Raw genomic sequence first — 16,543 nt, forward strand, 5'->3', positions numbered from 1 at the left:
CATTGACTAACCACACTGAATCTGCCAGGATCCTGCACTGACTGCAAACCTCAGTAGGCTCTTTCAGTAGAAACACACACATTTTACAGCCATTTCTAAAGGACCTGAGACTGTACTCACTCAGGTAGAGATTCTTCTAGGAAAAGACCAGATCCTACAAAGTAGTAACAGGATAAGACATAAAACAGAAATAATGATCCAACTTTTTAAAAATATATGTTAAGAGCTATGGATGAAAATGCCACATAAGAACAAGGCAATTGTTTAGTTGCTTTGATAAGAACACACCTATTCACCTAGACTGGCAACTGTAATCTGTTTAAAGTCTAATCTAAGTCAAAATGCAGATGGAGCAAAGTCCCCCACCCAGCTTCTAGGAGAGGTAGTATAAGTGAACTTAAATGTACTGGAGAAGAAAAGACAGCAGATGTCTCACAATCTTTCTGCTCCCAAAGTCACATGTAGTCTACTAATACCATACCACGTTTACATGAAAGGCAAGAGCAGTATCTGAGAACTTTTAACGCTGCTAGGCAAGAAGTCCCTGGGCAGTGCCCAGGTCACAAGAGAGCAAGCTTTACCAGTGGACTTTCAAAGTTTAAACTTTAAACACTGAATTTTACTGTAACCTATCCATGCTTCCCTTCACTTCTCTTTGTGGAGACTGTGCTACGGTACAGGAGGACGAACACCGCCTTCTTTACTTCACAGTAACCATAGCTGAAGGACAAAGAATTATCCAACCACCACAATAAAGTTCTCTTACGAAAGCACCCTGAGGCAGAGGACGGGAGCAGTTCAGCGGCCCAGCCCAGCAGCTCCCAGCCGTGCCCGGGGGCCCTGCGGCCCCTCAGCCGCCCTGCCGGGGCTGGGCCGGGCCTGCCCGAGGCGTCCCGCGGCCATTCGCCGGCCCCGCGGCGGGCGGGGAGCGCGGGGCGGGCGGGCTGGCGCCGTTCTCCGCCCCCGGGGGAAGGAGGAGGCGGGACGGCCCCGCTCGGCGTCCTCGCCATGAAGCGGCCGCCTCGGGCCCGCCGCAGCCCTTTAAATAGCGGCCGCCGCCACCGCCGCTCCCTTCGTAGCAGAGCGTCGCGTTGAGCTCGGCGCGCATCCTCTCCGAGCATCCCCGCCGCAGCGCTCCCGCTCCATCCGCGGCGCCGGGGCCGGACCGCGCCTGCCCGCCTGTCTGCCTGTCCGCGGTGAGTGTCTGTGCTGCGGTGCCGGCCGGAGTCCCCCGCTGCCGCCCCGGGGCCCCTTCCCGCCCCGGAGCGCGGCCGGGGAGCCGCTCCCTTCCCGCCGCTGTCGGGGATGGAGCCCGCGGCGCCGGCCCGGCCCGGGGGCAGCGCGGCCGGCTCGGCCCGCACGCTGCTCCGGGGAGGTGGCGGAGCTGCGGCCTCCCCGTGCCGGCCGGGGGGCTCCGGGGGCAGGGCGCGGCCCGGGCCCGCCCTGCGCTGTCTGCAGCGGCGGGCGCTGCTCGTAGCCGGGGCTGCGGCGGTATCAGCGATTCCTCGGCCCGAGGGGGTGATCGCAGTGTCCTGACTCAAAGCGGGCACAGAAACCTTCTCCGGTGGTCTGTGTGTGCTGGCGCTCCGGAGAGGGGCCGGCCCCAACGCCTTCCCGGCTTGGAGAGAGGAGTAGCAGTGCATTTCAAGAGAAAGAAAACGCTCATGTGGGCCGCAGCTTAATAAAATCTGAAATCACTGATACTCTTTTGTTTTCCTTGAATTGTTGGCCGGTATTTTAATTTTTAACTCCGGATTTTCTGTTTCCCTCTCCTCTTACTAGAGCAATCATGTTTGAGATTAAGAAGATTTGCTGCATTGGTGCTGGTTATGTTGGTGGGCCAACCTGTAGTGTTATTGCACAAATGTGCCCCAGTATCAAAGTTACTGTTGTGGATGTCAATGAGGCCAGAATCAATGCCTGGAATTCAGACACACTCCCAATCTACGAGGTAAACATCACTATTGTCTCTTATTCCAGCCAGCGTTGCCTTTGCTTGCCTCCCACTACATGGCATTTCCCTGTAGCCAATTTCTGAAGCTTGTCAAGCTTAGCATGTCAGTGATGTCCTTCAGAAAGAGTATTCTGGAGCACCTGCTTGTCCCTACTGCTCATTAAACCGGGTTTCTGAAATAACTTAATGCAGCTGATGCTGATGTGTATTAGTGATTATATGAAGGGCCTAGTAAGGAAAAAGTAATTCTGTATATAGTGAATTGTGCTAATCATGCTGACTTTATTTTGAGACCTGACTTGATCATGACATAGTCCTCTTGCTCAATTACAGATACTATCTGCTGGGTTGTAGCACAGTATAAATGTGTTAATACTGACCTGTAAGCTTTATTTGCATTCTAAAAACTGCCAAAATCCAGTCTGTGCTGCCTGGCTTTATCTGTGTGGAAAGATCAGGACAGTCATGTTTCTGATTCAGTTGTACCATGAATCTTCAATCTGGCCTACGAAGACTAGGACACATAAATGTACCACACTGTCACTCTTTCATTGCAGAATTACTTTAATTTAAAAATATATCAAGCATTTTTCTATTTTCCTTCTTTTAGCATTTGTTTTTTTTTCCACTCTTTTTCATCATAGAAGAATAGGTCTTTTTCTTTCATTCTTTCATGAAATACAGATTTTATAGATTTGAATTCTTTAATAGGAGTGAAAATTTATCTTCACTCATCTCCCAAAGACAAGGGAACTGACTGGTACTAACAGTTGCTCTTTTGCTATAAGAAGTTTTCTTCCCTCTAAAAACCAGAGCTATACTGTGACTAAGTCAAGATGAATAGACCTTCTTTGTCCTATAAACTCAAAGGAAACTGTGTATTATGTTCAGATTAGTAGGTGAGGCCTGAATATAGTTTTTGAAAGCAAGTACTTTGTTTTCTCTTAACACTTAGACTGAATGAGCCAAAGTAGAGCTCGCCTTGTCATGTTGGTTTTTTTAAAAAAAAAACCCAAACTTGTAACATCTGTTTCCTGGAATGGTGTCCTTTGCTTACAAAGAATGTACAAAAACTGCCAAGAGTTAGTTCAGACAGTTGTAAAATTGAGTCATTGCACAGTGAGGTTTTTGTGGGTTTTTTTGGGTTGGATTATTTCTTTTCAGTGTCAGAATTTGTCTAGTGGACTGCCTTTCTATTTACACCCCTTTGTGAGAACCGTAGTTGGAATATCTGATGGATTGTAGGATCTTATTTTGCCTGTTCTGACCTTTGTTTTTCTTCTAAGTGGGTGGTGTTTGATATAAAATGAGACAGTAAAATTTCTGCTTGCTTGCTTCTCTCCATCCAGTGAACCTTTGCCTTTCTGGCATTTACTCAAGTATCTAATGTCGTGATAGGTGTAATGAGTTGGAGATACGATTGCCACGTGAAAGGGCATGACTGACTATTCAAACAAAATATCTTGGTTCAATTTTTTTAAAGACCATTCTTAAAAATCCATATGGAGGATTGCTCATTTATATGTGACCTCCTGCCTCTCTTGTCTCAGTGGAGGTGTTAAGAGAGGGGAAAGTGTTACAGCACTGTATGTGTCTCTGGAAAGAATTTCATCATATTATGGCTGTTGTGATTCTCCCACACTTGTAGGAGTGGTGCCAGGATAAGTTTAATCTGGCCCAAAGAGGGGTGGTTGCTAAAGGAGTGGTCTTGATTTCCTGTGTGTCTTTCTGCCTATCTTTCACTGGCTCTGGGCTTGCTTACTTGGTGAAAGATTTTGTGGGGTGTTTTTTTGTGCTGAAGCAGTTTTAGATCTGATATTGAGAGGATCGTGGACAATGGGAACAGGAGAATTGAGACCACCTCCTTTGTTTGCAGTCTAGGGAATATTTTAAGACTTCTTATTGAATTCACTTAACATCACTCTACAGGTATTTCTTAAATTGCATCTCGTGGTTGTAGAACTGAGCACAGGAATAACTGAAAGTTAAAATTTGGCTGTGCAAATAAGCAATTCAGTGTGGCTGAAAGTTTCAGGGCAGCATTGTGAGTCTTTTGAATAAGAAAGAGTTTAACATTTTTTACTGTGTAAGTAGTTTTCAGAAGCTTTATGTCTGCCAGGCTGAAAACATGCTACACTGATAGGGGAAAAAAGAAAATCTTTCTGTATCTGAAATTATATTCTGTTTGGGCATAGAGTTTGCTGTTCTTCTAACTGCATTAATCTTAACTGGGTTTTTTTTTCTGCTTCTTTTTCAGCCAGGGTTACAGGAAGTAGTAGAATCCTGTCGAGGAAAAAACCTCTTCTTTTCCACCAGTATTGATGATGCCATTAGAGAAGCTGATCTTGTATTTATTTCTGTAAGTATAGGAGAAGGTGGTCGTGTTCATCTTGTTTTTCTTTTCTTTTTTTTTTTTTTTTTCTTATCAAATCATTGTTACTTTTCTTTTAGGAAGTTGCCTTTGTTTTGTCACGTAGATTCAGTTAGCAGTTTCACATCATTGTGTCACAGATTGCTCCTTGTCTTTCTGTGTAGTGCTGTTCAAGTGTTCAGTAAGCTTTTTATTTGTTTTTGTTATAGCCAGTAGCACCTTTAACAAATGAACAGGTTTTAAGTCAAAGTGGTAATGTTGGTGTTTAATTTGGTTAGGTGTATGGAGTCAGAGCAGAATGTAGTGCAGCTTTGTCATTGCTGTGTACTGGTGAGACCTGTGGAATCTTAATGATAAAATTCCTAGACAGACATGCAAAATTATATGCTGGTTATTTGCTTACAAAGATCACCTATTTCTAGAATCTTTTCAAAATAGTGTATTAATGGGAGCAGGGATAGCTTTAATGTTTCAAGGCTATTGACACCACTAGAAAGAGGATTTAGTCAAAGATTAACCTTTTGTAATCAGTGGTTGTTACTAATGCAGAATCCAAAAGAACTGATTGCTATTTGCCTTGGTAGACCACGTTAAGTTAAGTTTTTTGTTAAAGTTGTTTGCTCTTGAGGTCTCCTCTTTGTTAGGGCAGTGTAGTTTGGAGTTCCCTTTCTGACAGTATTTTCCTTCATGCAGTAAGTCTCAAATGAATGCTGTGTGGTTGGATGACAGCCACTAATACAGCCCATATATTGCCACCTGTCCTTGGTTCAAAACAAGCTGTTGTGTTTTACATGTTGTTGCCATTTCTTCTTTCCATTTGTAATGAAAAGGACCCTCTGTCTTCATCTAAACTACGTGTTTTCCCTCATGTTGCCTTTTCTGTGTACATCAGTATATTAATTTTCATCAGTCCTATGCTTAGGTTTCATTGCAAAGTGAGTTTAAGCTGTAGTTGCCTCACTGGCCACAAGATTCTTAGATGAGTCTTTGCCCTCCTAGTGTAGGATAGGTAACAAAAAGTGACTGGCCATAATCATGTAGAAATTATTGGTGTTTCCAGAATAAGGATTGTTTCACCAAAGCCTGCAGAACTGCTATGAATTGCTCTTGTTTAAATCCTATTTAAATAGAGACCAGTGAGCTTTCTGTAAGAAACAAAATGTGTAATTTTGAGACAGCAAATACCTCTTCATTTAATGTGGTAACCACAGTAATTCTGAGGTAGAAGCATTTTTCTTCCTCTGAGAAGGAGAATGTCCTTCAGTCTTAAAAATTTCAGTTTGCCTCTTAACACAAGAGATACTGACCTGTAGCATTTCTTCCCTTTTCACCTATTTGTAATTAGGTTAATACACCAACAAAGACCTATGGAATGGGAAAAGGCAGAGCAGCTGATCTGAAATACATTGAAGCATGTGCTAGAAGAATTGTACAGAATTCAAATGGCTATAAAATTGTCACTGAGAAAAGCACAGTTCCAGTACGTGCTGCAGAGAGCATTCGTCGAATATTTGATGCTAATACTAAGCCTAACTTGGATTTGCAGGTAAGCATAATCTTCGAGTTGTGTTATTTAAAGCCTGGCTGTTGCTTTTGGCTTTTACTTGTTGTTGTTCTGCTGTGGGTGTAGGTGCTGTCTAACCCCGAGTTCCTTGCTGAAGGAACAGCCATCAAGGACCTGAAGAACCCAGACCGAGTGCTCATCGGTGGGGATGACTCTCCAGAGGGACAGAAGGCTGTCCGTGCTCTGTGTGCTGTCTATGAGCACTGGGTGCCCAAAGAAAAAATCCTCACAACCAACACCTGGTCATCAGAACTTTCTAAACTGGTTAGTGTTGCTCCCTGCTGTGGTCTGCAATAGGCAAGGGGTGTGAGACAAGGCTCAGAAACAGAATTTTGTTGACACTGAGTGATGCAGCTAGGAAAGACAGGTGAGGTTGGGAGGGCCCAGTGCATATGTCAAAGGATATTGATCTTTTCAGATCAGCTGACTTAGTTAATAGATGATTCTGACTTTCTGTGAAGTCTTTTCCCACTTTTATTGCTGTTACTTATTAGTAACAGCAAGCCTCCAGACCTGCAGAAACTAATTACCATCATAAAATGGTTCAAACTCTGCAAGTTAAGCATTATCTTGTTTTGCTTAAATCCCATTAACTGGCATCTATATCTTAAACTCATTAGGTTACCTTTTTGTATGTCAATGGAGTTGCATAGATACTAAAGTAATCCTTCCAGTAGCAACTCCCTTTGGTCTGTGGACATCTTGGTTTCTGGAAAAACTAAGTTCTTTACTATACTTTTTATTTGCAGGCAGCTAACGCTTTTCTTGCCCAAAGAATCAGCAGCATTAACTCAATCAGTGCTCTGTGTGAAGCTACAGGAGCAGATGTTGAAGAAGTAGCAAGAGCGATTGGAACAGACCAAAGAATTGGAAATAAATTTCTCAAAGCCAGTGTTGGTATGTAAAAAAAAATCTTTATTTTTCCCCACTGGGCTTCTATTTAATAGTGTAATATAATATATTAGATATGTATATGTATATAAAATATAATAGCAGTGTTTTGAAATAAGTACTCTGATTCTCTAACATTTTCTACAGCATTAGATGGGCTTAATGTATGAAAATATTATTGTAGAATACTAGTATAAATCATTTTTTCTTGTAAAATACATAGAACTGAGGTTGCTAGAGACCCCTGCTACCTGAAACTGGAGAGTTCAGAGTGCATGGTTTATCCTGCCTGTGACACTGGAAAGAAAAGCTGTGACTTAATTTTTCTGAAGCATCACTGCCAACAGTGCTCTCTTAAGATGTCTTCCCAATCTTCCCAATTGCAGTTGCTGCAGTTTTGTTTGGGAGTTGCTGCCAGTGGCCTGCAGCTCTAGCTCAGAATGTGCGATGACAGCTTCTAATTTGTGGGGTGAATTCATAGGGTCATAAAGTTGGAAAAGGCCTCCAGAATTGAGTCCAACCTTTGACCAATCACCACCTTGTCAGCTAGGCCGTGGCACTAAATGCCATAGGCAGTCATTTCTGGATTAGATTTATGAGAGTAAAATGTGATGAAGTGGTGATTGGTGCATCAATTGCTACTAGTTTGTTATAATTCCTTCCACATTGTGTTGTTTCTGGGACTCTGCTTGCTGAGCAAAGTTCTAGGTTCAAGGGTCCCTCTGTCTCAGTTCATCCTTGGTCAGCTGTGGTGATCTTTCATTCTTGGCAATGATTAGATATCCATTTGGGGGTGCAAGAGGAAGGAACCTAATCTTAACATGCTTGTTTTGAGAAATATTAGTCTAAATCTTGAGGTGGGGGGAGAGCAGGCCCAGGAGCTTGTCTATCTACTTTTAATAATAGCCCATAGTTGCTTTTTCTCATACAGGTTCATGTTTCTATGTTAAAACTTCCATTGATTTCAGTGGAACCTGAAGCATAATTAAGCCTTCTGTCGCTGACTGAGAAGGTCCAGGAGTTGGATTTTAGGAAATTAAGGTTTTTCTTTTGCTAGCAGTGAAATACTGGGAAAAATTATAATGCCAACTATGTCAATGATTGCCAAAAACTATTTGGCCACAGATTGCCTAGGATGGGTACCCTAGTCACCTGTAAAATAATTGTTTTCTCTTTCAGGGTTTGGAGGTAGCTGTTTTCAGAAGGATGTCTTGAATTTAGTGTACCTCTGTGAGGCCCTGAACTTACCTGAGGTGGCTCGCTACTGGCAGCAGGTATGAGTTGGTCACAGATTTTTTTCAGAGGGGGTTGTTTCTTCAGCACTCAGCTTTCAGGCATTGAAATTTTAAGCACTGTCCATGCAACCTTTGTTTCAACTCCAAGGAGCAGATACCTTAGTGCTGATTGCCTTTACATTTCAGGGCCCTCAGCTTATCACTGACATTTGATACATGTGGGTGCTTCAGCTTTTTTGGGGTGAATTAAGTTACTTGGACCAAATGGATTGTGAAGCTGTCTAGCAGCAGTAGAAGATGTGAAGTACAAGCATGTGTCTCCTTTCTTTTCCAGTTGGGTATCTGTCCACTTTGAATTCAGAACTTGTAATCTTTTCCTCAGGATCTAGTTTTACAGTTCTGAAAGAACACAGTACTTGCTATTTTTAATCTTGCTATTTTTAAAAATAAACATGGTTACTGTTGTTCCCTCGTTTAATGTTAGGAATGGTTGGGAATATGTGGATGCCCTCAGGCCTGGCTCCAATGCAGCAATGATACCCAATCTGTACTAGCAATCCCTGTTAGCCAGTGAAAGCACCTCACCTTTCTCCCTAGTCCTGACTGAGAAGCTTTGAGATGTGTGGTGTGCTCAAACAACCCCTTTGGTTTATTGTCCTCGTTTGTCTCTGGTGGTCTGGTATAAGGCTGCCTAGCAAATGCTCCCAGAATACCAAGTGCATGATTTTCCTGCCTTATTAGAAGCTTTGGTTTGTTTGTCTTCATTTTGGTTAGCCTGTTTTCCCTTCACTCCTCCATCCCAGGAACAACTGGAGCACTTGCATGTAATAACAAAATAACAGAAGTGAGGAATTTAAGTGTGGTTGAATTACACAGGTTTTGTGTATTGGCATCTGTTAGTGTGGATTAAAAAGGCTAAAAATATTCTCACAGATGTTACACATGGCATGTAAAAATGTGTAGGCCTGGCAATGGGATGTACATGGCATGAAACAAATTAGGGTACTACTAGCAAGTACCCTACCACTGACATTGTGTTCTAGGCAGAGACATGGAAAGCAGTATGTTTTAATTTTTTGAAAAAAGCAATCTGAAAAAATTCAAAGCCTTTAAACTAGATAATGCATGTTAAAATGTATATATGTGCATCAGTATTCACTCATTAAATAGGATTTATCTCAGAATGTAATAAATTAACTAAATTTATCTTTGGCTTGCTTATGATACTGAGTAGAATTGTTTAGCCTTCTCTTTTAAGCCTCTATTAAATCTATGTGTGGGTAGTTCAGCTTGATTGTTAATAGAATCTGTTTATAGTTTAAAATGGCTCCCCTCTCTACCATCATGGCTTGTGTAATTTCAGGTAATAGACATGAATGATTATCAGAGAAGAAGATTTGCTTCCCGCATTATTGACAGCTTGTTTAATACTGTCACTGACAAGAAGATTGCTATTTTAGGGTTTGCTTTCAAAAAGGATACTGGGGACACAAGGTAAGCTCAGCTCACCAGCATGGACTCCCTACAGCTGTCACCTGCCCCCAGCTAATGCCCACAGCTGAACTGAATTAATGGCTGGACATGGGACCCTTTTTTTCTTGTGACTGCATTGGTTTGTAACAAGGATTAGTCTTCCTTAAATGGATGAGAACTGATTCTTGACCTCTACAACAGACCTGAATCATGCAGAATGTTGCAGATAATTCTAGTCCTTATTAACTTGCACAAGCAGAGACAGATTTTGACAGACTCCTTCCATTCTCCACAGAAAAGAATGCAAACACTTTTGCAGCTGGTTCTTAGTGGCTTTGTGAAAATAAAGTTTCAGCTTGATTTCCTGAAGTGGCATATTCTGTTCTCCTGTAAAGATCAAACTTGATGCAACTCTTCAACTGCAGTTTGTGGGGAAAGCTTATAAAGTCTAGGCCTTTATAATTTTGGTCACTAGGAGTCATCAGACTCATCTTTCTTGGACAATTCAGCAAAAGAGATACAAACTGTTTCATATTATTCTCCTTGGTGTCCATCAAGATGACAGGTTTCCTGCTGGCATGGTTGCCACTAAGATATTGAATGTAAAAATGAAATAAAAACTCTGGCATCGCATATCGTGATAGTTGAGAACTTTCATTACTTGGAACACACCAGCTGGTTCTTTAACTGATTGATTCTCTTCCCTAGAGAGTCATCCAGTATCTACATTAGCAAGTATTTAATGGATGAAGGAGCAAAGCTGCATATCTATGACCCCAAAGTACCTAAGGAACAAATCATCTTTGATCTCTCACATCTGGGTGTCTCAGAAGACAACCAAGGTAAGAATTCTCATATAAAGTTTATTCCCCTCTTCCCACCCTATTCTCATTATATACAATTTTCAGCCTGACATCATTGTGCTGTTGGTTGCATTTACTAAATGATTGTTATAGCTCAGAGGATTACTCTCATTCTTCTTCCTTTCCCTGTAGCTTTTGTAGATAAATGCTAATTCTCAACTACTGCATATTTTTCTTCCAATAAATACTCATTTGAATAGATGCCTAGAATTTTATCTCTGAATAATTAAGAGGAGAAAGAAGAATGTCCAGGACAGATTAGTTCTGACAGTTCCTTTGTGCCCCAAGTTTTATCTTAGTTCTTTCTCACATATCTAAAATAGAAATAAAGAAGTGATTCTGGAATGTACTACACAGCATTCTCCCTTCCCTCATATCACTTCCAAATTACTTTGTTTCCTTACACTCAAGAAACCTTTAAAATAATCACCTGTGATTACAGAGGGTAAGGGGTATTTGGGACTTTGGTTTTCTTACTGGGGAGAGGGGGAATGGAGCTGATGGATGGGGAGAATGGTTGAAACTTCTATGGAGCAAATTGAGCTGTGATGAAGAATGAAGGGTGTACATTATTAGACATGGCCTTGAATTAGAGGGAAAGGGGAGGCTTTCCTCTAGGCAGCTGCTCAGGCAACCCCTGGGGAGCCACGTGTGTCTCTGCTCTAGTGTGAACTGAGTGTAAAATAGAAACTGATGTGCTGCTGTTGTACAGACAATGACCTTGGTGAGAGCTGGCATTTGAGCACTCCATAGTACCTTCAAATTCTAGAGATTTGCTTGACTGTTTACATCAAATTTGAGTTCTTGACTTCAAATATGTAAGTGCTCTGCTCAGATGCCAGGTATGACCTGCTTTCATTTAAATAAGTAAAGTCAAAATATTAAGTATCTTGGTAGAAAATAAGGTGAGTGACTTGAAACCACTTGTTTGTGCAGGGCAAGGAAGGAGACTCATTTGCCAGACTGATGCTAAAGACATGCAGAGTAAAAGTGCTTTCCTTCTGTTACAGTGTCTCGCTTGGTCACCATCAGTAAAGATCCCTATGAAGCCTGTGATGGAGCTCATGCCCTTGTGATTTGCACTGAATGGGACATGTTTAAGGTAAATGCCATCTTCAATTTAAACTAAAGAAAAAATAGAGAGTGTTATGCTACTTATTTATTGTATCTGCTTTATTACTCTTTACAGGAGTTGGATTATGAACGTATTCATAAGAAAATGCTCAAGCCTGCATTTATCTTTGATGGTAGGAGAGTTCTAGATGATCTCCATAATGAGCTACAAGTCATTGGCTTCCAGGTAATCATCTTGGTGATGTTTCTTATGTTGTTTTCCTTCTGCTCTCTTCCCTGTTGCTCTCCTTCTTCAGTGACTGAGTAGCAAGGGGGAAAAAAACCTCTAGAGGTGAGGATTTAAATGCAAACCTGTTTGTTCTTAAGTGTTCATTAGTACTGTCTTCCTCCACTATGTTACTACTTTCACAGACTTGTGCTTTTAAAGTTGAGGCTGTGCAGTTAACAATCCACAGTATAAGCCTGCCTTGGAATCATTCAGGTTGGAAAAGACATCTGAGGTCATGGAATGTAACCACAAATCTAACATGTGAATGCTGCTCTGCCCATCTTTGCAGCAGGGAAATAATGGATGTGAAAAACTGCTAAATCTCATGCCTGAATTTATTCTGGCATGATATTTGACTCCAAAACCAGCCCCTGCAGTGTTTCTTCCAGATCTGCAGTCTTTGCAGAGGGGCTGAATTTGTATTACAATCTGTGCCATAGCCCCTACTTGGAGTCTTATTTTAATATCACCAAAAAAAAAAAAAAAAAGCTTTTGAAATTGACAGTGACAGGATAGCAAAACACACTTCCTGCAGAAGTAAATGTAAGCTGTAAGTACCATTTTTGCTCCTCGCAAAAGACATAAGCAGGTTTACTGGAGACATGAGACTTAAACACTGAACAAGAGGCAATGCAGGTAATAAATGTTTATCAGTCAGTGAGATCTTCACTTGGACAAACTATTAAGGGAAGTTTTGGAAGTCTTCTCCTTGAGGTGTGTGAAACAAAGCTGGCTGATACTGGAGGTGAAAGCAGTGAACGCAAAGATGTATTTGAAGGTAGTCAGTGAAAGGCTCAAGTATTACATGAGAGGCTGGAGGAGATGACTGATTAGTCCTTTTAGTCCTTTGAGTTTGATTAAGATCAGCCAGAAGATCCAAACAATGGTGTTTGTTTATACCAGAGAGAGGAACCAGGAGCTTAACTTTTTAGCTAAGTGTTTTGCTAAGCTAATAGCAAATTCTAGATCAAATTCTAATCTGTGTGATATTTCTCCTAGGAATTTATCTTCTGAAGTCTTCTGTGGCTTAGACTTTATAGATTGGAGACTGTACTTTTGTGTTTCTTCTATGGAATTCTGCTTGAATTTTTAACTAATTTGTGAGTTTCCTGTCCAGAATGCAATTAGTCATCCAGGTTTATTATCCAGATTTTTCATCCAGAATGTCATTGCAAAGGCATTTAACAATTGACCTATATTTTCTACATAAAATAATAAAAAAGATTTTGTCTTAAACAGACAATCCCAAAATGGAAGTTTTTAGGGCCCTCATCTTCTAACTTCCCTTGTGAAAAGCTGTTGCATTAGACTGATGCTGATAGCAATTTCATTGTATACAATCCAAAACTATGAATTTGAGTAGTTTTAATTTTTTTTCTCAAACTAGCATTTAAATAACTTTAAACACATCTACCATTTCAATTATAACCTGTTTCCACAGTTAAAGCTTCATTCAGGAAATATGAATGGGAAGCTCTGTGATTCTAGACAGGGTAATTTCTGATTTGAGAAAAAAGCCTGCTTAGGTCTCAAGCAGGAAAAGCAGAGTAAGCCTTGATTGAAGGGCTTGAAGCACTTTCAGCATAGATGGAATTGGACTAATACTGAAATCACCAAATCCCAGAATAATCTGATGGAAGCATCTCAGCCAGATACCATAAGAACAAAATCTGCAAGCCAGATCAGATGCATGTTTCAGTCACTTTACATTCCCTGTACTCCTGAGTACTGTGCTTATTCTTATAATGGCCATAGGATTTCTCTCTGGATATTTTTTCTGTGTCTAAGCTACATGTCTGTGCACTGTTTGTGAACCAGCTTGTATAAATCCATTTAACCAGGCAGTTGAAGCTGTTAAAGGCAATTATGGTACATACATACTGTATGTATGTACCATATACATTGGTACATACCAGTGTACCTCTTGACTGTTTAAACAATGCTCTTCAGCGTTAACTCTGCCTAGAATATATTCATAAAAATGTTGTTAAAATAGAATAGTTGAAATATTTTGTCTTTTGGAGCTTTGCATTTGACCTGCATTACTTAAGAGGAAAGCTACAGTTCTGCTTATTTACTGAGTGTCTGAACTGTCTTACCTAGTTGGTGTTTTGTCTTCTACAAGCTCTGTCCTTAGCAATCCACATTAGTCTGACCTAGAAATTAGAGGAATTTGCCTTGCTCTTTGAATTTTGCCATACCTGGCTTGAGTGTGTTGGCTGTGTAGCAGGCTTTCACTTGTTGTGTTGGCTGCCTTTAGTCTTTCAGAGTTTTGTTTCTTCCAAAACAGCCTACTGCCTTATGGAGGGAAAAAACTTTTTTCTGTGCTAATTTACTATAAATTTTTAGGAAAAGGAGTCTGAGGCCCCATTTTATGGATACCCAGAAACATTTTATGGTGCTTGTATTTGTAGTCCTGTGGAAGGTGAGGCAGATCAATGTTCAAATTGTGAAGATGCAGCTTTAAGTAGGCAAAGCAGGTACCTGTAAAAGGCTGGTTGGTTGTTTTTGTTTTTTAACAAACTCTTTGCAACTCCAGTCACAGAACTGTCCTTGGGCGCTCTGTGGCTTGTTTTATTCTAATTAAATGTGTTCTTTGTAGTTTCCTCATAGGTTGACATGATTGTTAGCTTGCCACATTGTTAAATGACTTGTTAAATGTGATTTCTTTTTCAGATTGAAACAATTGGGAAGAAGGTGTCAGCCAAAAGAATTCCTTTTGCTTCTTCTTGTGAAATTCCTAAATTCAGCCTGCAGGATCCACCTGTCAAAAAGCCTAGAGTATAATGTGTAATACATACTGAAGGAATTTTGTTGATCTTCCTAATGACAATACTGTAAGCCTATGCTTTTTTTAAGGAAATATATTTTTCATAAATGAAACCAGTTTTACACTAGAAATGGTACCTGGTACATGTGAATTCAGTCTATTTTCAAATCTATATTTTTATAGCAATTTTTTTTGGTTACTGAAGATGGTACAACCTGTTTTTAATAATGAATCATCTTTTAAGTGAAAAGTTACCTTCGAACTGCAGATTTCTGCTTCCAGAAATGTTCCTGAACAGCACTTTAAATATTTCAAATGATATGAAAAAAAAAAAGGAATAGAATATCTTTCTACCTTAGTCCAGTTACAGACTGTAATCAGTCTCTATAAACTGTGATCTATGGACTGGAACTTTGGTCTCACCAATTTTTTTTCTTTTGGAGTGATGCTCTGCCTGGTTAAATGCGTGCTGTAACTGGCATTGAAGTCAAAAGATATTTTCTAAGTAAATTGGTAGGGTTTAGGTCCAGCCCTAAGGTAGAACTGACTTCAAAAATAATGTCCCAGTCCTGGTTGGCATCCATTGACAGTGGTGCAGTCTAAACTGCATCTTTTGGGAGACCACGCAGTTCTGCAGGCATCAGTTGTGTAATTAGGGCCAGTGGAGAGCAGTTGCAGACTGATCCACTGGCAGATCTTCAGTTTTCATTCTTTGGTTGTCCTGCCTACATTCCATGTGCAGCCACTCATTTTTTATTTAATCATATTCCTGGGGCAAGTATTCCCTAAGTCACAGCAACACAACCTGTCTTCAGCAGAAGAGCATTCTGCTTGTTTGAACATTGAATTTAAGGAGAATTACCTTAATTTAATATCAGCCCAAGTAGAAAACAGATACTGGCTTTAATGTTACCTGATAGTTATCTTTTTCCTTCATGACATACTCTATCTGAAAGCAGTCTTTTTAATGAATCTGCAAAAAATTAATCTCTGCTGTGAAGAAATCATTAAAAATAAATTCAGCCCCATAAATCAGCTTCCTACCTCATTTGACTAGCAGGAATGAATACTTCCAATGTTCTCTTGATATTTTTGCCTTTAATGTTACTTTGTTTCTACTTGTTTTTATTATTCTCAATTGGCCAGTGCTATTAAAATCCTTGAGATGACAGTGTTTGTCCGTGTTTGGCTTGTTGCATGGGGTTCTGAAATGGAGGGCAAGATAGAGAAGGATGACCATGAACAGGTTTCAGATTAGAAGGTATAGACATCTTAGTTGAATAATAGCATGTGGGGATAGTAGAGAATTATCCTGCAACTGGTCAAACGTTACGTTCTGAATTATTTGACTGGTGTGCCTTCAGACATGGTGTATCAATAGTTAAGCAGGAGGTAAGATCAGAGTCTTGGCAATGAGTGCTGTTACTGTAACTGCTTACCCAGAAATGGGTAGATTACAGAAATGTGGGTACAGTTGAAGCTTTAGGACAGTTACTTGATGATTGAGGGAATTGTATAACAATTTGGATAAACAATACAAGACACTGTTATCTGACTGAAATAGTTGTATCCTTGAACCAGGTGCTTCCAGGTTCTGCAAGTTAATGGCTTCCAAGAAGGGACTTACTCTGCAGCAATCATTTGGCACTTTGGGCAAATATGCCTCAGGCTTTTTGTCCTGTAAGATTTTTCACACGTCAAAAACCACTCAAAGTGAGTGGGAATTATGGGGGCTTAAAATCAAACTGTCATCTTTCATCATGCCATTTCCTCCCTACTGATGAGTGCTGCTTTCACGTAGCAGCCCTGGATGCAGCAGGGTTGCAGTGCAGCCCCTGTGAGCACTGTGATCCCAGAGGCACAGCCCCTGGTGTTGCAGCTGAGTGTCCTCTTGGCTTCCTCTGGCCCTGTAGTACCTGCTCCCTGCTCTTGTGGGGTTAGGAAGAGGGTGCTGACAAGTAGTACTCCAAGGATCTCTTGTCCTTGACTGTTCAGGTTAGCACAGCACTGCTTCAGGGCCCATCTTAACCAGGAGGGTGAGCAGAGGTGTCAGAAAATCAGGATGCCTTTCTGAAACTTG

General features: G+C 40.8%; 1 protein-coding gene across 1 annotated transcript; it reads left to right on the top strand.

The window, feature by feature from the left end:
- Window positions 1–1,074: 1,074 nt before the first annotated feature.
- UGDH (UDP-glucose 6-dehydrogenase) lies at window positions 1,075–15,634 on the top strand. The gene is made up of 12 exons (XM_063157404.1): window positions 1,075–1,196; window positions 1,783–1,951; window positions 4,212–4,313; window positions 5,671–5,871; window positions 5,956–6,153; window positions 6,639–6,786; window positions 7,960–8,054; window positions 9,379–9,509; window positions 10,197–10,330; window positions 11,362–11,453; window positions 11,541–11,651; window positions 14,370–15,634. The coding sequence occupies exons 2-12, from the start codon at window positions 1,790–1,792 to the stop codon at window positions 14,478–14,480; spliced, it is 1,485 nt and encodes a 494-aa protein (XP_063013474.1). The 5' UTR covers window positions 1,075–1,196; window positions 1,783–1,789; the 3' UTR covers window positions 14,481–15,634.
- Window positions 15,635–16,543: the final 909 nt, after the last annotated feature.

Source organism: Melospiza melodia, chromosome 5, assembly GCF_035770615.1.
Source record: "Melospiza melodia melodia isolate bMelMel2 chromosome 5, bMelMel2.pri, whole genome shotgun sequence".
NCBI lineage: Eukaryota > Metazoa > Chordata > Aves > Passeriformes > Passerellidae > Melospiza > Melospiza melodia.